Consider the following 14814-nt stretch of genomic DNA (forward strand, 5'->3'; position numbering starts at 1 on the left):
TGAATCTGGTTTAAGTGCCAAGCCTGAATATTTGCTGCTTTACGCTCAGCAGAGATGTTTAGGTGACAAGAACAGCGCGTCAGCCGAATATACGAGAGCTCTCGGCCGTGTATTACAGGTGCATAGGTCCCGGGATGGGAGGCAAGTCAACGAACTCGAGGAAACATCTTGATGCTAGGAGATAGCTGTTCCCTAAGACAGATAGGTGCCCGCCTTCAAAGGTCTAGACACGCGATGCCCCCAGGCGGCGTTGAGAGGTCCCAAGTGCGCTCTCATTCGTGAAGGTGTTTTTGCAAATAGCGCATTAGTGCTCATTTCATCGGTCTATTCTGTTGATATGCCTGCTCTCTGCTGCCTTGACCTGAAAATTCTGCTGCACCCTTCTGTCGTGCATGAGCATTTGATATTAAGATCTTGTCATGCACGGAGCACTACTTTAAAAGCCAGGTAGCTTTAGATTGGACTTGCCTAGATCTCTGCGATATCGATAGGGCCTACTTAAACTGAATTAGATTGGATATCATCCCAAAACTTGATATCCATTAATAAGTCCAGTTTAATTGAAAAATGACGTCGCGTGCAAGACCTTCAGGCCCCAAATCTCAAACCCCCAAGTTTCAGGGTCGAACGCCCCTCTAATTGCTCTCTAAAAGCTGGGCCGTGAGGTTCCGTTCCTGGATTAGACAAACCCAAGCCAATCACAACACAGCCCGCCACAACCTTATCACGCATAAACCCTGCCACAGTGACTTCACCTCGATGACGAATCGTCCGCCATAATGTACCTACCTGACCTCAGCTTGATTACTTCATGCTTCTGAAATCTACATCATCTCCAACAACAACACAGATCATCAACCTCCCTCCATAACGTGACCATCCATCACTACGACCTGTACTAAGTCAATTGCGCCGCATGAGCGCCCCGAACCTCCATTAGACAGGTTTCCACTTCATCCGATACGACTGCAATGCCGGCCGAGGAGAACGAGCCTCTCGCCTCGCCAACCCGCGAGGAAGAGGAGCCTACCGAGACATCGCCCCTTCTCAGCAGAAGCGATGACGATCATCACAGTGATGCTGGTGAACGCGAACACAATGGTCGAGTCTCGACCGAACCTCAGTCACGGGCCGCCTGGAGTCTCTGGTCAATCTGCAACAAGAAGACCAGTACCAAGGCACCCTGGCGATGGCCTTCCATCATCGCCATGGTGATCCTTGGCATAATTATCATACTCATCATCATTCTCGGGTTCATTGTTCCCCCTGCCGTCAAGGAGTACGCTGAGAAAGCTGCTGTTCTTGAACCTACTAATTTATCCATTGAAAACATCACGAGCGATGGCATCCGGGCGCGTATTCGCGCAAACGTCTATCTCGATGGATCGCGGGTCGACAACAAAAACTCTCGCCGTATGGGAATAGCGGTCACTGGCATCATGCGAAAACTCGAGACCAAGGAAACAACTGTCAACGTCTATCTGCCCGACTATGCCGATGCGCTTGCCGGCACTGCGGTTATTCCTCCCCTGGTTGTTGATGTGGTTAACGGACACACCAATGAGCTGGACTTTGTGGCAGAGGTCAACCCTGGCGATGCTGAGCATATCCGCAAGATTGCGAATGATTGGTTGGAGGGGAACCTGAAGCAGCTGAAAGTAGTGGGCAAAACCAAGGTTCACCTCAAATCGGGAATCGTCCCGCTTGGTGCTCATGATGTGGCGGAATCCATGGTCTTTGAAGGTCAAGCTCTCTACCACTCCTTTGCTGCCCTATTCTTAGGAAAGAAGACACTCTTTTAATGAGAAAACGCGAATATATTTCTGTACGGCTGGACTGACAGATTAGCAGCTAATGAGATCCCATCAATGCCTAACTACAACATAGAGCGCATAGATCTTCACGATCGGCCGGTAGATGGCCGCGGACGAAAAGTGATCGAGGCCGACGTATCTCTGAAAGCCCACAATGACTATCCAGTCTCCCTCCGAGTCCCGACTCTTGGGTTTGAAGTTCTAGTGCCCAATTGTGATTCATCACTGCCTTCTATCAGTGTTGCAGATGCTATCACGGAGCCAATTGATGTTAAAGCTAAGGCAGATGTTCAAGCCGATGCTAAAGGCATCATCCGCGACATTCCAGAATCTTTGACGAAAGCATGCCCTCACTCTGAATCATCTCCTCTCGACCATTTCATGGACCGTTACCTACATGGCGAGGATGCCAAGGTGCTTGTGAGAGGAAAGAAAACCAATAGTACAGAAACCCCCGAATGGATATCAGATATCCTGGAGAGTATTACAGTACCGGTCGATTTTCCAGGACGATCATTCGATAGCTTGATCCGCAACTTTTCCCTGACGGATGTCGACTTCAAATTACCCGACCCTTTCGCCGACGTCAATGATCCCGAGGGCGAACCTCGAGTATCTGGCACTGCACAAGTACTCGCGGCTCTTCCACCTGAACTGAATGTGGATTTGGGGGTGGACAAGCTCCGCTCCAACGCTGATCTGTTTTACAAGAAGCGTAAAATGGGCGAGTTGAATTTGCGCCACTGGCAAAGTGCCAACTCAACAAAAGTTCAGGATAAAGAAAGCGGTGAAACTCTTCTCAACATCACATCACGACTAGTCGATGTCCCCTTAACAATCACCGATGGTGATGTATTCAGCGAGGTCATGCAAAAGCTACTGTTTGGAGGCGGCGATATCACACTTGACATCAAGGCTGAAGTCGACGTAAAGCTCCAAACCGTCCTCGGCATTCTGACGGTGAAGAAGGTTCCCGCAGAGGGCAAGATTCCAGTAAACGGTCCGTCATCGCTGTGGTAATCTCTTGCACCCCCCATGAGGATGAACAATCCTTATCTACACACTGAAGTATTTTCTTAACACGCCTCGCGACCATGGCAAGAGCCAATACTGACTCATGATTAGGATTCCCTGGAAACGCACTTGGCAAACTCAAGCCTCAAGTCGGCGAGATTGAGGTTATGGAAACTACGGAGACGGGCATTCAGATGAGAGCCCTTGTCAACCTCACAAACCCTACACCATACGCAGCTGTTGTCCCCTACCTCAGCGTACACATTCTTCACGATGGGGAACTTCTCGGCGAGGCCATATCGAGAAATGTCACTTTTGACCTCGGCAAGAACACCAACCTTCCTGTTCTTGCGACCTGGGACCCCTTACGATTTGGCGGCCAGAAGGCACAAACAATTGGCCGCAAGCTACTATCAGACTATGTATCCGGTAAGAATACGACATTGACGGCACGTACTCACAAACGGAGTGTCCCAAATGTCCCCATAATCGGCGAGGCTTTATCAAATATCAACATCACTCTGCCTACACCGCGAATAACTGTCCCTGGCGAGGACGAGCACGAAGGCGAGAAGCCACGATTTATCGCAGATGCCACCTTTCATCTCTTTTCTTCGACAGCCACTTTTACACTTCTTTCTCCATTACTATACAACACTTTATACATAGAACACATCAACGCAACTGCTCTTTACAACCACACTGAGCCTGTCGGTCAGATTATACACGATGAACCTTTCCCAGCAACACCTGGACGATCCCAAACCCCGCGCCTGCCGGTTATATGGTCTGCCAGCAGCGTGGGTTATGGCAAGTTAAAAGAAGCATTGGGCGGATCGCTCAAGCTTGATGCCATAGCCAACGTGACTGTGAGATTGGGCAGTTGGACTGAGAAAATCCATTATACAGGCAAGGGCATTGGAGCAAAGGTCAGCCTATAAATCTGATCGATTCTGGAATGTCTTGGTACAGAAATGTTTGGAGTTGGCGGTTCTTATTTTTGGGGGGAGGACTTGCTTGGGATACTGGCGCGTATCATTTCTTTTCCCTTACAGACACCTAGGATACACGAAATCGATTTCTTTACATTATTACATATAGTGGTGTTTTTTTTCTGGGCTGTGCGTTGTTTGAAAGAGTTGTAGTGAACAGTAACTTGTTTCAGCTGTTCAGCTTTACTGATTCTATGAACAACTACATATATACAGAGCACATAAGGAAGACAATCACAAAGGTCATTGTCACAACAAAGGTGACGTTCGTTGAGTCTTCACATAATCGCAGAACACTAACAACGAGCATGTTGGTATAAGAAGCTCGTTTGTGCCAGCCCTGATGTCAACAACCATTCAACTAACCATCCTCACATCATCTCCAGCTGACAAGCCTTGCAGGAGAATAAGACATTTTTCAAGGTAAGTCACAAACCGTTCATCGACTAATCATTCTAGGTTCTCGATTTCAAGAACAAACATGTCTTCTCAATTTCCCCCTGGACTCACTTTTACCAAGGTGAACAACTCCAGCCACAACGACAGTACGACCCCCCTCCCATTGTTCTCATCCTCGGCCAGTAAGTCAGGCCAGGGGTCAACTCTAGCTCTGAAGATGGCACAGGCCATGGAAGGGGAGGTGGATGAGGCAATGAGGGACACGAAGGGGACCTGGAACGAGATGGCGGCCGAGAACAAAGGCCAGTTTATCGTAAAGAAATGATGGTAGGGGTGATGGTTCACTTGGAGCTCATGTTTTAATCTTGTATTTCCCTGGGAATCAGATGAACAAGGGGTTCTCAAGAAAAGGGTCTTCGTGAGAAGCAAGGAGGGGGGAAACAGGAACCTAGGCAGAGTTAGTTGAATACAAAACATACCTTGAATCTAAATCTTCACATGGTGTCAGCAGGAAATAATATCATAAACAAGCACATGAGTAAAGGGAAAAAGCACCTTTTTGTTGATCTGAATTGTCCATTGCCGGTATTACTATTCGTAGCCTCCAAAACCATCCTGTGATAAAAAGTCGAGTGAATTATGCAAGTCGTACACCAGCTTCCCGTCGCTTCTTGAGCTGCTGTTGAGCTGCCAGACTCATACCGGCAGAACTTGCGTCAAACATGCTCTGTGCTTCGCGTCGCTTCTCGTCCTCAATCTTCTTGAGCCGTTTCTCTGTCTTGCCCTTGCCGCTTCCCTTGCCATGGAACTTGTGGCTCATGTACTTGAACGCCTCCTTTTGGTCGAGAGAACGGCCGTGGTCATCGGTGTACTTGATCTCGACGCTGGGTTTGTATCCTGCTGAGAACAGCTCAGCCATGCGTCGAGACTGCTGCTGATCTCGCCAGGTATTTTGTTGACGTGCCCATTCCTCACGCTCACGAACTGACATTCTATCCAGCTTGCCACTTGTACGGTCACGCTCTCGCTGGGCCCGTGCCTGCTCGTCCAGCTCTTCTTCCAAAAGACGTTTCTTGGCGAGGAAGTCTTCTCGGTTTCGCAAGCTGCTATATTCCGCATCGCCCCGGGTATCTTCCACGAGACCACGCTCTCTTAGTAGCGCAAGAGCCGCGCCCATACCTGCGCCGACGGCCTTCTCTTCTTCGACACCCGTCTCATCCAACTCCTCGACAGCTGATGGTTGGGGCTTCTCTTCGACTACCTCTGCATCGTCGCCCATGGGGTGATCACCATCGGGTTCTGGGGACTTTGATATAGTCTTTGGTCTTCTGGGCTTGCGCTCTTCGTTTTCGCCGGGTTTACTTAGGCCTGCAACAAACTCCGAGACTTCGTCGAGAACAAGGCCACCCTCTTGTTGTTCTGCTGGTTCTGGCTCGTTCTCTTCTTCCTTAAGCAACCGAGCGATGTCTTCGGGTCGGGTCTTCTTCCGCTTCTTCAAGGCATTCTTTCTTTGGATCGCGAGTGTTGCTTGAAGGTCGTCGTCATCCACAAAAGTATCATCGACTGCTTTTCTCTTCTTAGTCGTCGTGTCTTTTGAGTCGATGTCCATCGTGTCATCTACGGGTGTTGTTTCAATGGGGAAGAGATCATCATCATCTGTGGGCTTTTGTCTGGTTCCCTTCTTGCCCTTCTTCTTTTTAGGCTTCTTGACTTTGATCTGTGAGGGATCTATATAGTCCGAAGAAATAGGGGCATCACCTATAGAAGTTAGTTGGTTAGTATAATATTCTTTTCGTTGGGTATACAAGCAGGACTTACCAATAACGTCGTCTAAGCTCACGTTCTGGCCGTTTTTTGTCTTGTCAACCGGTTTCTCAAGAATGTCAGAGAGCTCTGCAATGACGCCACTTGTGTCGAGCGTGAACTTCTTGGATTTCTTGCCCTCAATCTCTTCATCGTAGTGTGATAAAATACCACGCTCACCGTCCTCGTCGTCATCTAGGGGGTTGTAGCCTGGTTTCTTCTTCTTGTTGTCAAGTCTCTCGGCAAGCCTCTCGGCCTCGCGCATGTTCAGATTCTCCAGCTCATCGCCTTCTTCCTCGTTCTCGTCAATGGTTGTATCCTTGAGGGTAAGAATTTGGTCGTCGCCATCGAGGAAATCCGCCGTGTCATGTCCAACTTTGATACCGGCAAGATCCTTGGAAGTATACTGGACTGCTGCTGCTGCTTCAGCCTCAGCTGCGGCCAGCTCCTCTTCCAATTTTCTGACTTTGGCGATCTTCTTCTGTCGTTTCTTTTGGCCTATGAGCCAGTCTTTGGCGCTAAGATCACCGCCCTCTTCGGCTTCCCCAAAGCCTTTGCCTTCCAGAACTGTATTTCGTTGCGCCTGCTCCCGGGCTTTTCGAATAGCTGCGGCTTTCTCTTCGCGCTTCTTTTTTGCCTTTTCCGCTTCCATCGCCTTGTTATAGTTGTCGTAGGCCTGCGCTTGACGGCTCTCCAGTGTGCTGGGTGCATCGCCATCCGCGTACATTGACTGAGTTTGACTGGTGTTATCTGCTCCTGGGACAGGCAGAGGCTTCATTCCCAGGGAGATACGAATTCTGTTCGTCTCTTCGATCGTTGCGGCGTCCATCTTGGCAGTCGTGTCGCGATGGCAACGTCGATATACGTGATGCGACTATGTTAGACGATAAAAAGGACTGTTTCTTGGTAGGCAGAAAGATAGGCCTGAGGTTGATAAGCACGGATCACTTGGAAACGCGACTGGTGGAACCAGACGTGACTAGGTACGTACCTAGGTAATTCCGCAGTTAGACCGGATTATGTAAGCGGACACTCCAAAAGTTTTGTGTATTTAAATCTCCAAGGTTCAACCAAAATTTTCTTTCCTCTTCTCTTCAAGCAAACACGGATCTGTGCCTAGCGATCCCCTGCTCTTCGGAGTCAGGGTCGATTGCTTTGCAGCTCGATAACTTATAAGGAGCCATCAACTTGTTATGGTGTCAATCATCCTATCGACAGGTCCAAGAGTAACTGTTGCTTCAGCTGCTTCATTCGCTGTCGAGAGACGGCTTGAGTGTCGGGGCTGTTGCATAACGAGACGCTATATTCCACCCCCCTTTTCCGAGACCGTCGGTCGGTGAGGTTGGGGAAAACCATGGCCTACCTACATATCTTTTTGATTAGAAGAATCTTTTGCAATAGGTGATGTCTGTATAATTCCACATGTTAAGATGCATCTGAGACGGCCGTCAAACTTTTTAGCGGACCCCGGACTAGGTTGCCGAGCAACAAAAGCGATACAACGCTTGACTTTGGTCTTTGGTCGTTGCTGATCCCCCATGTTATCTTGCCTTTGACAGCTAGAGCCTCTTTCTGATGGCTTCGGCTTTGATCCTGAATCTGGGGATTATGACCACCTCATGACAAAGAAACAAGCATCATTTCACGATCTACGGCCCGTCTTCGGAGCATGGTACCAAGATTTGACTAGATCGCATAATGACGGCGGAGTGTCCTGTTGTCGGATCTGTGACAACGTTTATTGACCAATAACGCAGCCACAGGGTAGGCATGTTCCGTAAATGAAGTTGTATCCAAGTGAGATATCATGTCACAACAGTCGATAACCGAGGGTAATATGTACATATGTACTGCATGCATATATGCATACATAGACATGAAGGTTGTGTTGCACTCGGCGCTTTATTCCAAGCTACTCGGTACTCATTAATCATCCGTCCACTACCGACGCCTGCATCCGGGGAGTTGTCTAGTCTGGGGTTTGAGAATTTGAGCATCACGAGAGAGTCCGGGGAAGGGACGGAACGAAGCGAGAGCCCAGAGCTCGGTTTGCATGTGAAGACTGTCTATGAATGGTTATGTTTCTACAGGGGGATATTCCTCCTCCTCCCCATTGGGAGGTAATCATGCCATGGAGGTTGTCTACCCCACACTATGAGTTGGAGACTTGTTAGTGAAATCATACATTATTATTTGGGGAAATGTCACAAGAGCTCAAGTCAGCTGGTGCATGTGAATGGTATATCCCACTATCAGAGGATAAGTTTACAATAAAACTCCAAATCATCGTTCTCCTTAAGAGTCATCTAGAGTCATCGTGGGTTGACAAGCATGAATGGGTATAACCTCAGCGACTACAATAAGCCGAGGTGATATCAACTGCAAAACAACACCACCACCTGGAAACTGCAGGAAACTAATTGTAATCAACTCGGCCTCATTCTAATTATTCGGCCCTTTAAACCACACCGCACTATTCCTCAAAGGCCTACGTCCGATGTTCACGAACTCTACAGCTTGCTTCCGCACTTCCATATTCGGCATCTAACAACTAGACCCTTGACAAGGCCAATTCTTCTATTACGAAACTCCCGTAATAGTCGGCATGCCGGCTCTCTATAAAAGCTTCACGATGGACCTGATAGATGTTGGTGATTCAGTCTCATCAGTCTCGATCAACTCTACAGCCTCTCTGATACACCCTATCATGTACTTTGTGTCTTCTGCCTTTCTTCTCGGCTCATTCGCTCTTCAGAGCGTCTTGGGCCGACCAGCCTTCGATGAGCGGAGTCTCGTACAAGAGAGACAATCTTCGGTCGACTCCTTTATCAAGTCTGAGAGTTCAGTTGCTATTGAGCAACTCCTCTGCAATATCGGCTCTGATGGCTGCAACTCCAAGAACGTGGCTACTGGTATTGTCATCGCTTCTCCAGACACCAAGGATCCTGACTGTAAGTTGATGATACATAGAACCTGAATCAAAGACACTTGCTGACAGGCGCTAGACTTTTACACTTGGACTCGAGATGCTGCTCTAGTCTTCAAGTATGTTGTCGATAGGTTCATCAACCAGTATGACGCTGGCTTGCAGAGGAAGATCCAGGAGTATATCGCCTCCCAAGCTAAGCTCCAGGGTGTTTCCAACCCTTCTGGGTCGCTTTCAGATGGCTCAGGTCTAGGAGAGGCCAAGTTCAACGTCGATATGAGCGCCTTCACTGGCGGTTGGGGTGAGTATTCATGCTTTGGTGCCCCTGAATGAGAATTGTTGACTAAAGGTTGCCAAGGTCGGCCCCAACGAGATGGTCCAGCTCTGCGTGCGACTGCTATGATCACCTATGCCAACTGGCTTATTGCCAATGGCTACACGTCTACAGCCAACGACATTGTGTGGCCTGTAGTTCGCAACGATCTTAACTACGTGGCTCAATATTGGTAAGTGATACAGCAGCCTTAACTAGAGCCAGCCTGACCACCATAGGAACCAAACCGGATTTGACTTATGGGAAGAGGTCAAGGGAAGTTCGTTCTTTACAACTGGCTCCCAGTATCGAGGTTAGTTTGATGGGTTGTTCTCCTGTAGATGATGTACTCACATTTTACAGCTCTCATTGAAGGTGCTGCTCTGGCCAAGAAGCTTGGCAAGTCAGGAGACAACTACTCCAATATCGCTCCTCAGGCTCTCTGCTTCTTGCAGACTTACTGGATCTCTTCTGGCAAATATGTCGACTCTAACAGTAAGTATCACTCTGCCCAGACTACTAATCATAATGATAACTGATCCATGCAGTCAATGTCAACGATGGCCGCACTGGCAAGGACGCCAACAGTATCCTGTCCTCCATCCACAATTTTGACCCTGCTCTGAGCTGTGATCCCGCCACCTTCCAGCCATGCAGCGACAAGGCCCTCGCCAACCACAAGGCAGTTACTGACTCTTTTCGCTCATGGAACATCAACAAGGGCATCTCTCAGGGCTCAGCTGTCGCTGTTGGCCGATACGTGGAGGATGTCTACTACAATGGTAACCCCTGGTACCTCGCTACACTCGCCGCAGCAGAGCAGCTCTACGATGCCATTTACGTCTGGAAGCAGCAGGGATCCATCACTGTGTCAGACGTCTCTCTTTCGTTCTTCAAGGACCTCGTCTCTGGAATCTCTACCGGGACATACGCCAGCGATTCTGCTACCTTCAAGAGCATCACTGACGCTGTCTCCAAGTATGCTGATGGATACGTTGCTATCGTCGCAAAGTATGTCGGCACAGATGGCCACCTCGCAGAGCAGTTTGACAAGAACGATGGCCATCCACTTTCTGCTACAGACTTGACTTGGTCATACGCTGCGTTCCTCTCAGCTGCTGATCGTCGAGCTGGTGTTGTTTCTCCTTCTTGGGCTGGTAGCGTGGCTGCCGTTCCCAACCAGTGCGGTACCAACACTGTTGCTGGCTCGTACTCACTGGCCACTGCAACTTCGTTCCCGGCATCACAAACACCCAAGGATGGTGTGCCCACTCCAACTGGCACTCAGACTTCCACTTCCACTTCCACTTCCAGCTCGTCCACTAGCACCAGTTGCCCTATTGCAACTTCCGTGGCTGTCACTTTCGAAGAGGTTGTCACTACCAACTTTGGTGATACCATCAAGATCGTGGGCAACATCGCTGCGCTCGGTAACTGGGACACATCCAAGGCTATTGCCCTAAGCGCCTCAGACTATACCTCCTCAAACCCTGTGTGGAAGGCTACCATTTCCCTAACTGCAGGACAGTCTATTCAGTACAAGTACATCAACGTTAAGAAGGACGGCTCTCTCACCTGGGAGAAGGACCCCAACCGCACCTATACTGTTCCCAAGACATGTGCCACAAAGGCTACCAAGTCTGACAAGTGGCAGTCTTGAGGAAATGCTTGTTCTATACTGCCTTAAGTGTTGTTTCGACACATTTGATTTGCAAGTTGGAAGATGACTCAAATTGTTACTTTTGACAGGGCTGGGAGTGAAATCCAATGCTTTCGATGACGAAAACGAAGGACACGTGTTTGGAGATAGCAAGTCTGATAATAACACATATATTATTACAGATGCTTATTGAGTTACATGGCATATTAATTATGTTTCCCTTGTACTGAGTAATTGGTGGATTGATCATTGGTTTGAACATGTGCTCTCAAGAAACAATGTATTGAGTTTCTGGCCGAAGCAGAGTGACGCATGTCTTTGTATAAACAACCGTGGAGTGTCATCCTATGAATGTCAGGTTCATTAGTGGTTCGCTGAAATAGCAGTATTCTACCGAGACAACACCCACTCAGTCTATGAAGAGTCTGTTTTGGTATTCACAACAGTCATGTTAACTCTAAACCTAACATTAGCCACTGCAACCCCTTCATGGGGAGACACGAGGATATCTCAAGTCACTACCCATCTCTTCGACCCTGGTGTCAATAGCGGAATCCCAAGCACTTGCTGAAATTTGCCGATTGTGATTTATCCCAATACCTTCTGTAACTTCATTCCGTTGGTAGCTCCTTTACGCAAACTCTTCATCCTCTTCCTCCTCAATCTGGTTTTTGACTCGCACCAAGATCGTCGTCTTCCACTTATCCAACTTGCTGATCTGGTCGAACTGGTACAGTCTGTCGGTAAACTGCTCCTGGCTCTTGGCCTCGATGGCCTCGCACAGATCAGTCAAGAGCTGATGCTCTCGCTGTGCGCCAAATGAGGGATCCATGTCGCGGTACTTCTCCAGGGCGCGCTGAGCGGCGACCAGATCGCCACTGGCTAGATGGCATATACCTGCCTTGAGTAGGTAGTCCTTGACGCTGTACTTCATGAGGTTGTTGTTGATTGATTGCTCAGCCACTCTCTCGTATTTCTCGATGGCCTTGTAGTAGTCGCCCTCGATAGCAGCCACGTCGGCGACCTTGAGCCATAGCTTATTGGCAAGACTGTCAAAATCCGTGAGCAGATGCAAAACGCGGTTGTGATTGTCTTCTTTAACTTACGCTGCCGCATTATCGCCCTCATACCAGGTAGCAGCGAGTTCATAGCATTCGATAGCGCTCTTGGCATCGCCAAGTTCCACCTCGTACAACTCGCCGAGGTTTTCCTTGTGGGAAGCTGCGCGGCGGAAATTACCCTTGGCGCAGTATCGGTCGACAGCGATGTTAAGGCATCGCGCAGCAGCCTGGGGATCGTCTTTGCGGTAGGCCTTGAAGGCATCGACGAGGGTGTTGGCAGCGTCATCGGGTTCCTTCAACTTGTCGGTTTGAACTTGTGCGGCCTGTTCAAAAGCCTTTCCGGCTTCAAGGTCTAGACGTCGGGAAGTGTCAGCTTCGGTTTCATGACGAAACAAAGCGGTAAACGCGTACTCTGCTGCTGCATCTTGAAGGCATTGGCGGCTTGAGTGAAGAGATCAGCGGCCTCTTGATACTTCTCCTCTCGTCCACCAAAGAAGCTGAAACCACCACCGGCACTCTGAAGCTGCTTCTGAGCCTGAAAGTTGCGATGTGTCAGCACAGCTGAAAGGAAACAACCAATGCAAAGCGGGGGAGGGGTTACGAAACCTTTTGGAGAAGAGCTCTTGGGTCTTGAGCCATGGTCGTGATATTCGTGAAAGGGGTATCAAGGAAGATTTGAGAGGAGAAACAGAAAGAGAAAAAATGCCACGTTATAGGTTATCAAGAGCTGGCTTGGAGTTGTATGTAAGTGAAGATGGCGAGTACCTTGACTTGCGGCGCGGACGGCGGCTGAGCTATGACGACGGTCGTTTGAGCCACAGATACCTGGGGTCTTTTTAGTGGGCCGCTATTGCACCTCAGAATTCGGCACTGAAGATCTAGGTTAAGGCGGATCATAGAAAATAGATCAGTATCGACAGATCAGGTCAACTACAGACCATGACAATCTGCGCATCCTGCCGCATCGCCCTTCGGCGCAGCATCGCACATTCTACAAAACCTATGATAACTCGGTTCATAACAACAAACTCATCAACCGCGGCCTCAATCCTCGAGAAACCCACTTGGTCCGTTCGAAGCCTTCTACCATCCTCGCCATCTTCAGCTCCCGCAGAAAAGATCACGCCCTCCCAATTACACCACCTCCTCCGCCTCTCAGCCCTTCCGTTGCCAGCTACACCCAAAGACGAAGCTGCCATGATCAACACCCTTCAGAGCCAATTACAGTTCGTCCGCGCCGTGCAGCGTGTAGACACGACCGGGATTGAACCCCTGCGGGCGATCCGTGACGAGACCACAGAGGCTCGACGAGAAGTGACAATTGGACTTAGTGAATTGCAAGAAGCTCTGGATAAAGAGGTTCGTATAGGACATTATAAAAGGGCGAGGAGGGTTAGAGAGAAGATTGAGTCCAAGGCAGAGAAGTGGGATGCTCTCAAGACAGCTGGTAAAACAGCGGGACGGTATTTCGTGGTTGAGAGTGGGAAGAACGATGTGGATGGTGCTGAGTGATTGCGATATACGATTCGCAAGATAACTACTTGTATAAGTGCCCCAAAGAGATACCCCTTTGTACATTAAATCCTCAAATGAAAGATTCTGAACCATACAATTCTGCAATCATGTTCGCCTGAACCTTGCCCAGGTATCGCTATGTCACCAATAGTCTTCATATGCACATGCCCCGACCCGTAAGTCTCTATGCTCATAACATTATGAATAAATATTCATTTCCCGTTGCCCTTCTTACTCGATGGTCCGGCTTCCTCGTTATTCTATGACTTGTTTTCCGACGGTCCATCTTTGGGTTTAGGCTTGGGCACCTTCTCGTACGCATTCGGACTCGGCGCCCTCTTCTCTTTTCCCTTCCCACTTCTCCGTCCACGTCCATGACTGTGTCCATGTCCATGCCCACAGCTCTGGCGCTTCCCGCCTGCTGGTTGTGCCCCATCGCGATCAGAGCCCGAGTCTGAATCTGAGTCTGAATCGGAGGAAGACTCATCGCTGGATTCGTCGACCGCTTTCGGTTTATGGTAGATACAACACACTATTGAATTCTGTGTTAGTATATGAGCCTACAGTGGTCTAAGATCATGTTACTCACCTTTTGAGCTCTTGCGTCCAAGACCTTCATTATCTACTACATCCTCTGCCCACTGTACTGATCGCCCATTAGACGCATGAGCGCCTCGAAGTCTCAGGATCTGTGGTGCTTGTTCTCTTGTTTCTGGTGTTTGCGCCGGGGTCTCGGTTTGTGTTTGTGAGGGCGCTGGTGCGCTTCGTTGTTGCCGTTGCGACATGGCTGTGTTTATGTGATATTCGACGTAGCTATACCACGAGCGACTATTTGTCTCTTCTTTGACAGGTTTGTTGGAGAGAAAGAAGTGAACCCTTCCGCAAGATGTGTTGTTGTCTTGTTAATAATGTTGTCACGCGCTTGTTGATGGAATCGTATGGCAAATAAATGATTTGCCTTAGTATCGGCATTGTGCTGTAAAGATACGTACCTCTTTTCACGTCACATCCGATCTAACCAATCATGCAAGCTACCTTTTGTAGGTAGGTTTTCACTTCCTGGATATGAAAACATGTTATCAATATCAATGTAGGAAGTTTCTATTTGAGCATTTATGTAGGAAGTCACCAACAAGAAGAAGGTTTGATTGATTGTACATCGATCCGGAAGAGGGTGAAACTCTTGATAAAATTGCATCGGAGACTTAGTAAAAGGAACACTGCTATTCTTAACTGTCAGGGTATAAACTTGACGTTGCAACTACACCGGGTGATCTTCCACGCACGTTAAGGGATCAAGCACAGCAGCCAAGATGA

The 14814-nt window shown here is 48.8% G+C and overlaps 6 protein-coding genes across 6 annotated transcripts; 3 read left to right on the forward strand and 3 right to left on the reverse strand.

Annotated features, from left to right (window-relative positions):
• Positions 1-971: 971 nt before the first annotated feature.
• On the forward strand, positions 972-4405 carry BKA55DRAFT_511931 (uncharacterized protein; the record flags this gene model as incomplete). The annotated part of the gene is made up of 5 exons (XM_046187754.1): positions 972-1743; positions 1852-2814; positions 2940-3710; positions 3968-4089; positions 4280-4405. The coding sequence occupies 5 exons, from the start codon at positions 972-974 to the stop codon at positions 4403-4405; spliced, it is 2754 nt and encodes a 917-aa protein (XP_046049107.1).
• Positions 4406-4856: 451 nt separating this feature from the next.
• Positions 4857-6851, reverse strand: BKA55DRAFT_511473 (SART-1 protein; the record flags this gene model as incomplete). Its single annotated transcript, XM_046187713.1, has 2 exons — positions 4857-5977; positions 6038-6851. 2 exons carry the CDS (start codon positions 6849-6851, stop codon positions 4857-4859), a joined length of 1935 nt encoding a protein of 644 aa, XP_046049108.1.
• Positions 6852-8729: 1878 nt separating this feature from the next.
• On the forward strand, positions 8730-10921 carry BKA55DRAFT_512408 (Six-hairpin glycosidase-like protein; the record flags this gene model as incomplete). Its single annotated transcript, XM_046187805.1, has 6 exons — positions 8730-8973; positions 9028-9249; positions 9307-9454; positions 9501-9574; positions 9637-9756; positions 9810-10921. 6 exons carry the CDS (start codon positions 8730-8732, stop codon positions 10919-10921), a joined length of 1920 nt encoding a protein of 639 aa, XP_046049109.1.
• Positions 10922-11552: 631 nt separating this feature from the next.
• BKA55DRAFT_727836 (soluble NSF attachment protein) lies at positions 11553-12772 on the reverse strand (the record flags this gene model as incomplete). The annotated part of the gene is made up of 3 exons (XM_046201165.1): positions 12394-12772; positions 12028-12334; positions 11553-11970 (listed from the first exon to the last, which is right to left on the reverse strand). The coding sequence occupies exons 1-3, from the start codon at positions 12404-12406 to the stop codon at positions 11553-11555; spliced, it is 738 nt and encodes a 245-aa protein (XP_046049110.1). The 5' UTR covers positions 12407-12772.
• An 81-nt stretch (positions 12773-12853) lies between these two features.
• BKA55DRAFT_362443 (uncharacterized protein) lies at positions 12854-13625 on the forward strand. Its single transcript, XM_046185858.1, has one exon. The coding sequence runs from the start codon at positions 12922-12924 to the stop codon at positions 13492-13494; it is 573 nt and encodes a 190-aa protein (XP_046049111.1). The 5' UTR covers positions 12854-12921; the 3' UTR covers positions 13495-13625.
• Positions 13626-14688, reverse strand: BKA55DRAFT_362446 (phosphatase inhibitor-domain-containing protein). Its single transcript, XM_046185859.1, has 3 exons — positions 14490-14688; positions 14087-14373; positions 13626-14029 (listed from the first exon to the last, which is right to left on the reverse strand). Exons 2-3 carry the CDS (start codon positions 14280-14282, stop codon positions 13758-13760), a joined length of 468 nt encoding a protein of 155 aa, XP_046049112.1. The 5' UTR covers positions 14283-14373; positions 14490-14688; the 3' UTR covers positions 13626-13757.
• Between the last annotated feature and the right edge of the window lie 126 nt (positions 14689-14814).

The sequence above is a fragment of the Fusarium redolens genome (genome assembly GCF_020744475.1).
Source record: "Fusarium redolens strain MPI-CAGE-AT-0023 chromosome Unknown BKA55scaffold_8, whole genome shotgun sequence".
Taxonomy (NCBI): domain Eukaryota; kingdom Fungi; phylum Ascomycota; class Sordariomycetes; order Hypocreales; family Nectriaceae; genus Fusarium; species Fusarium redolens.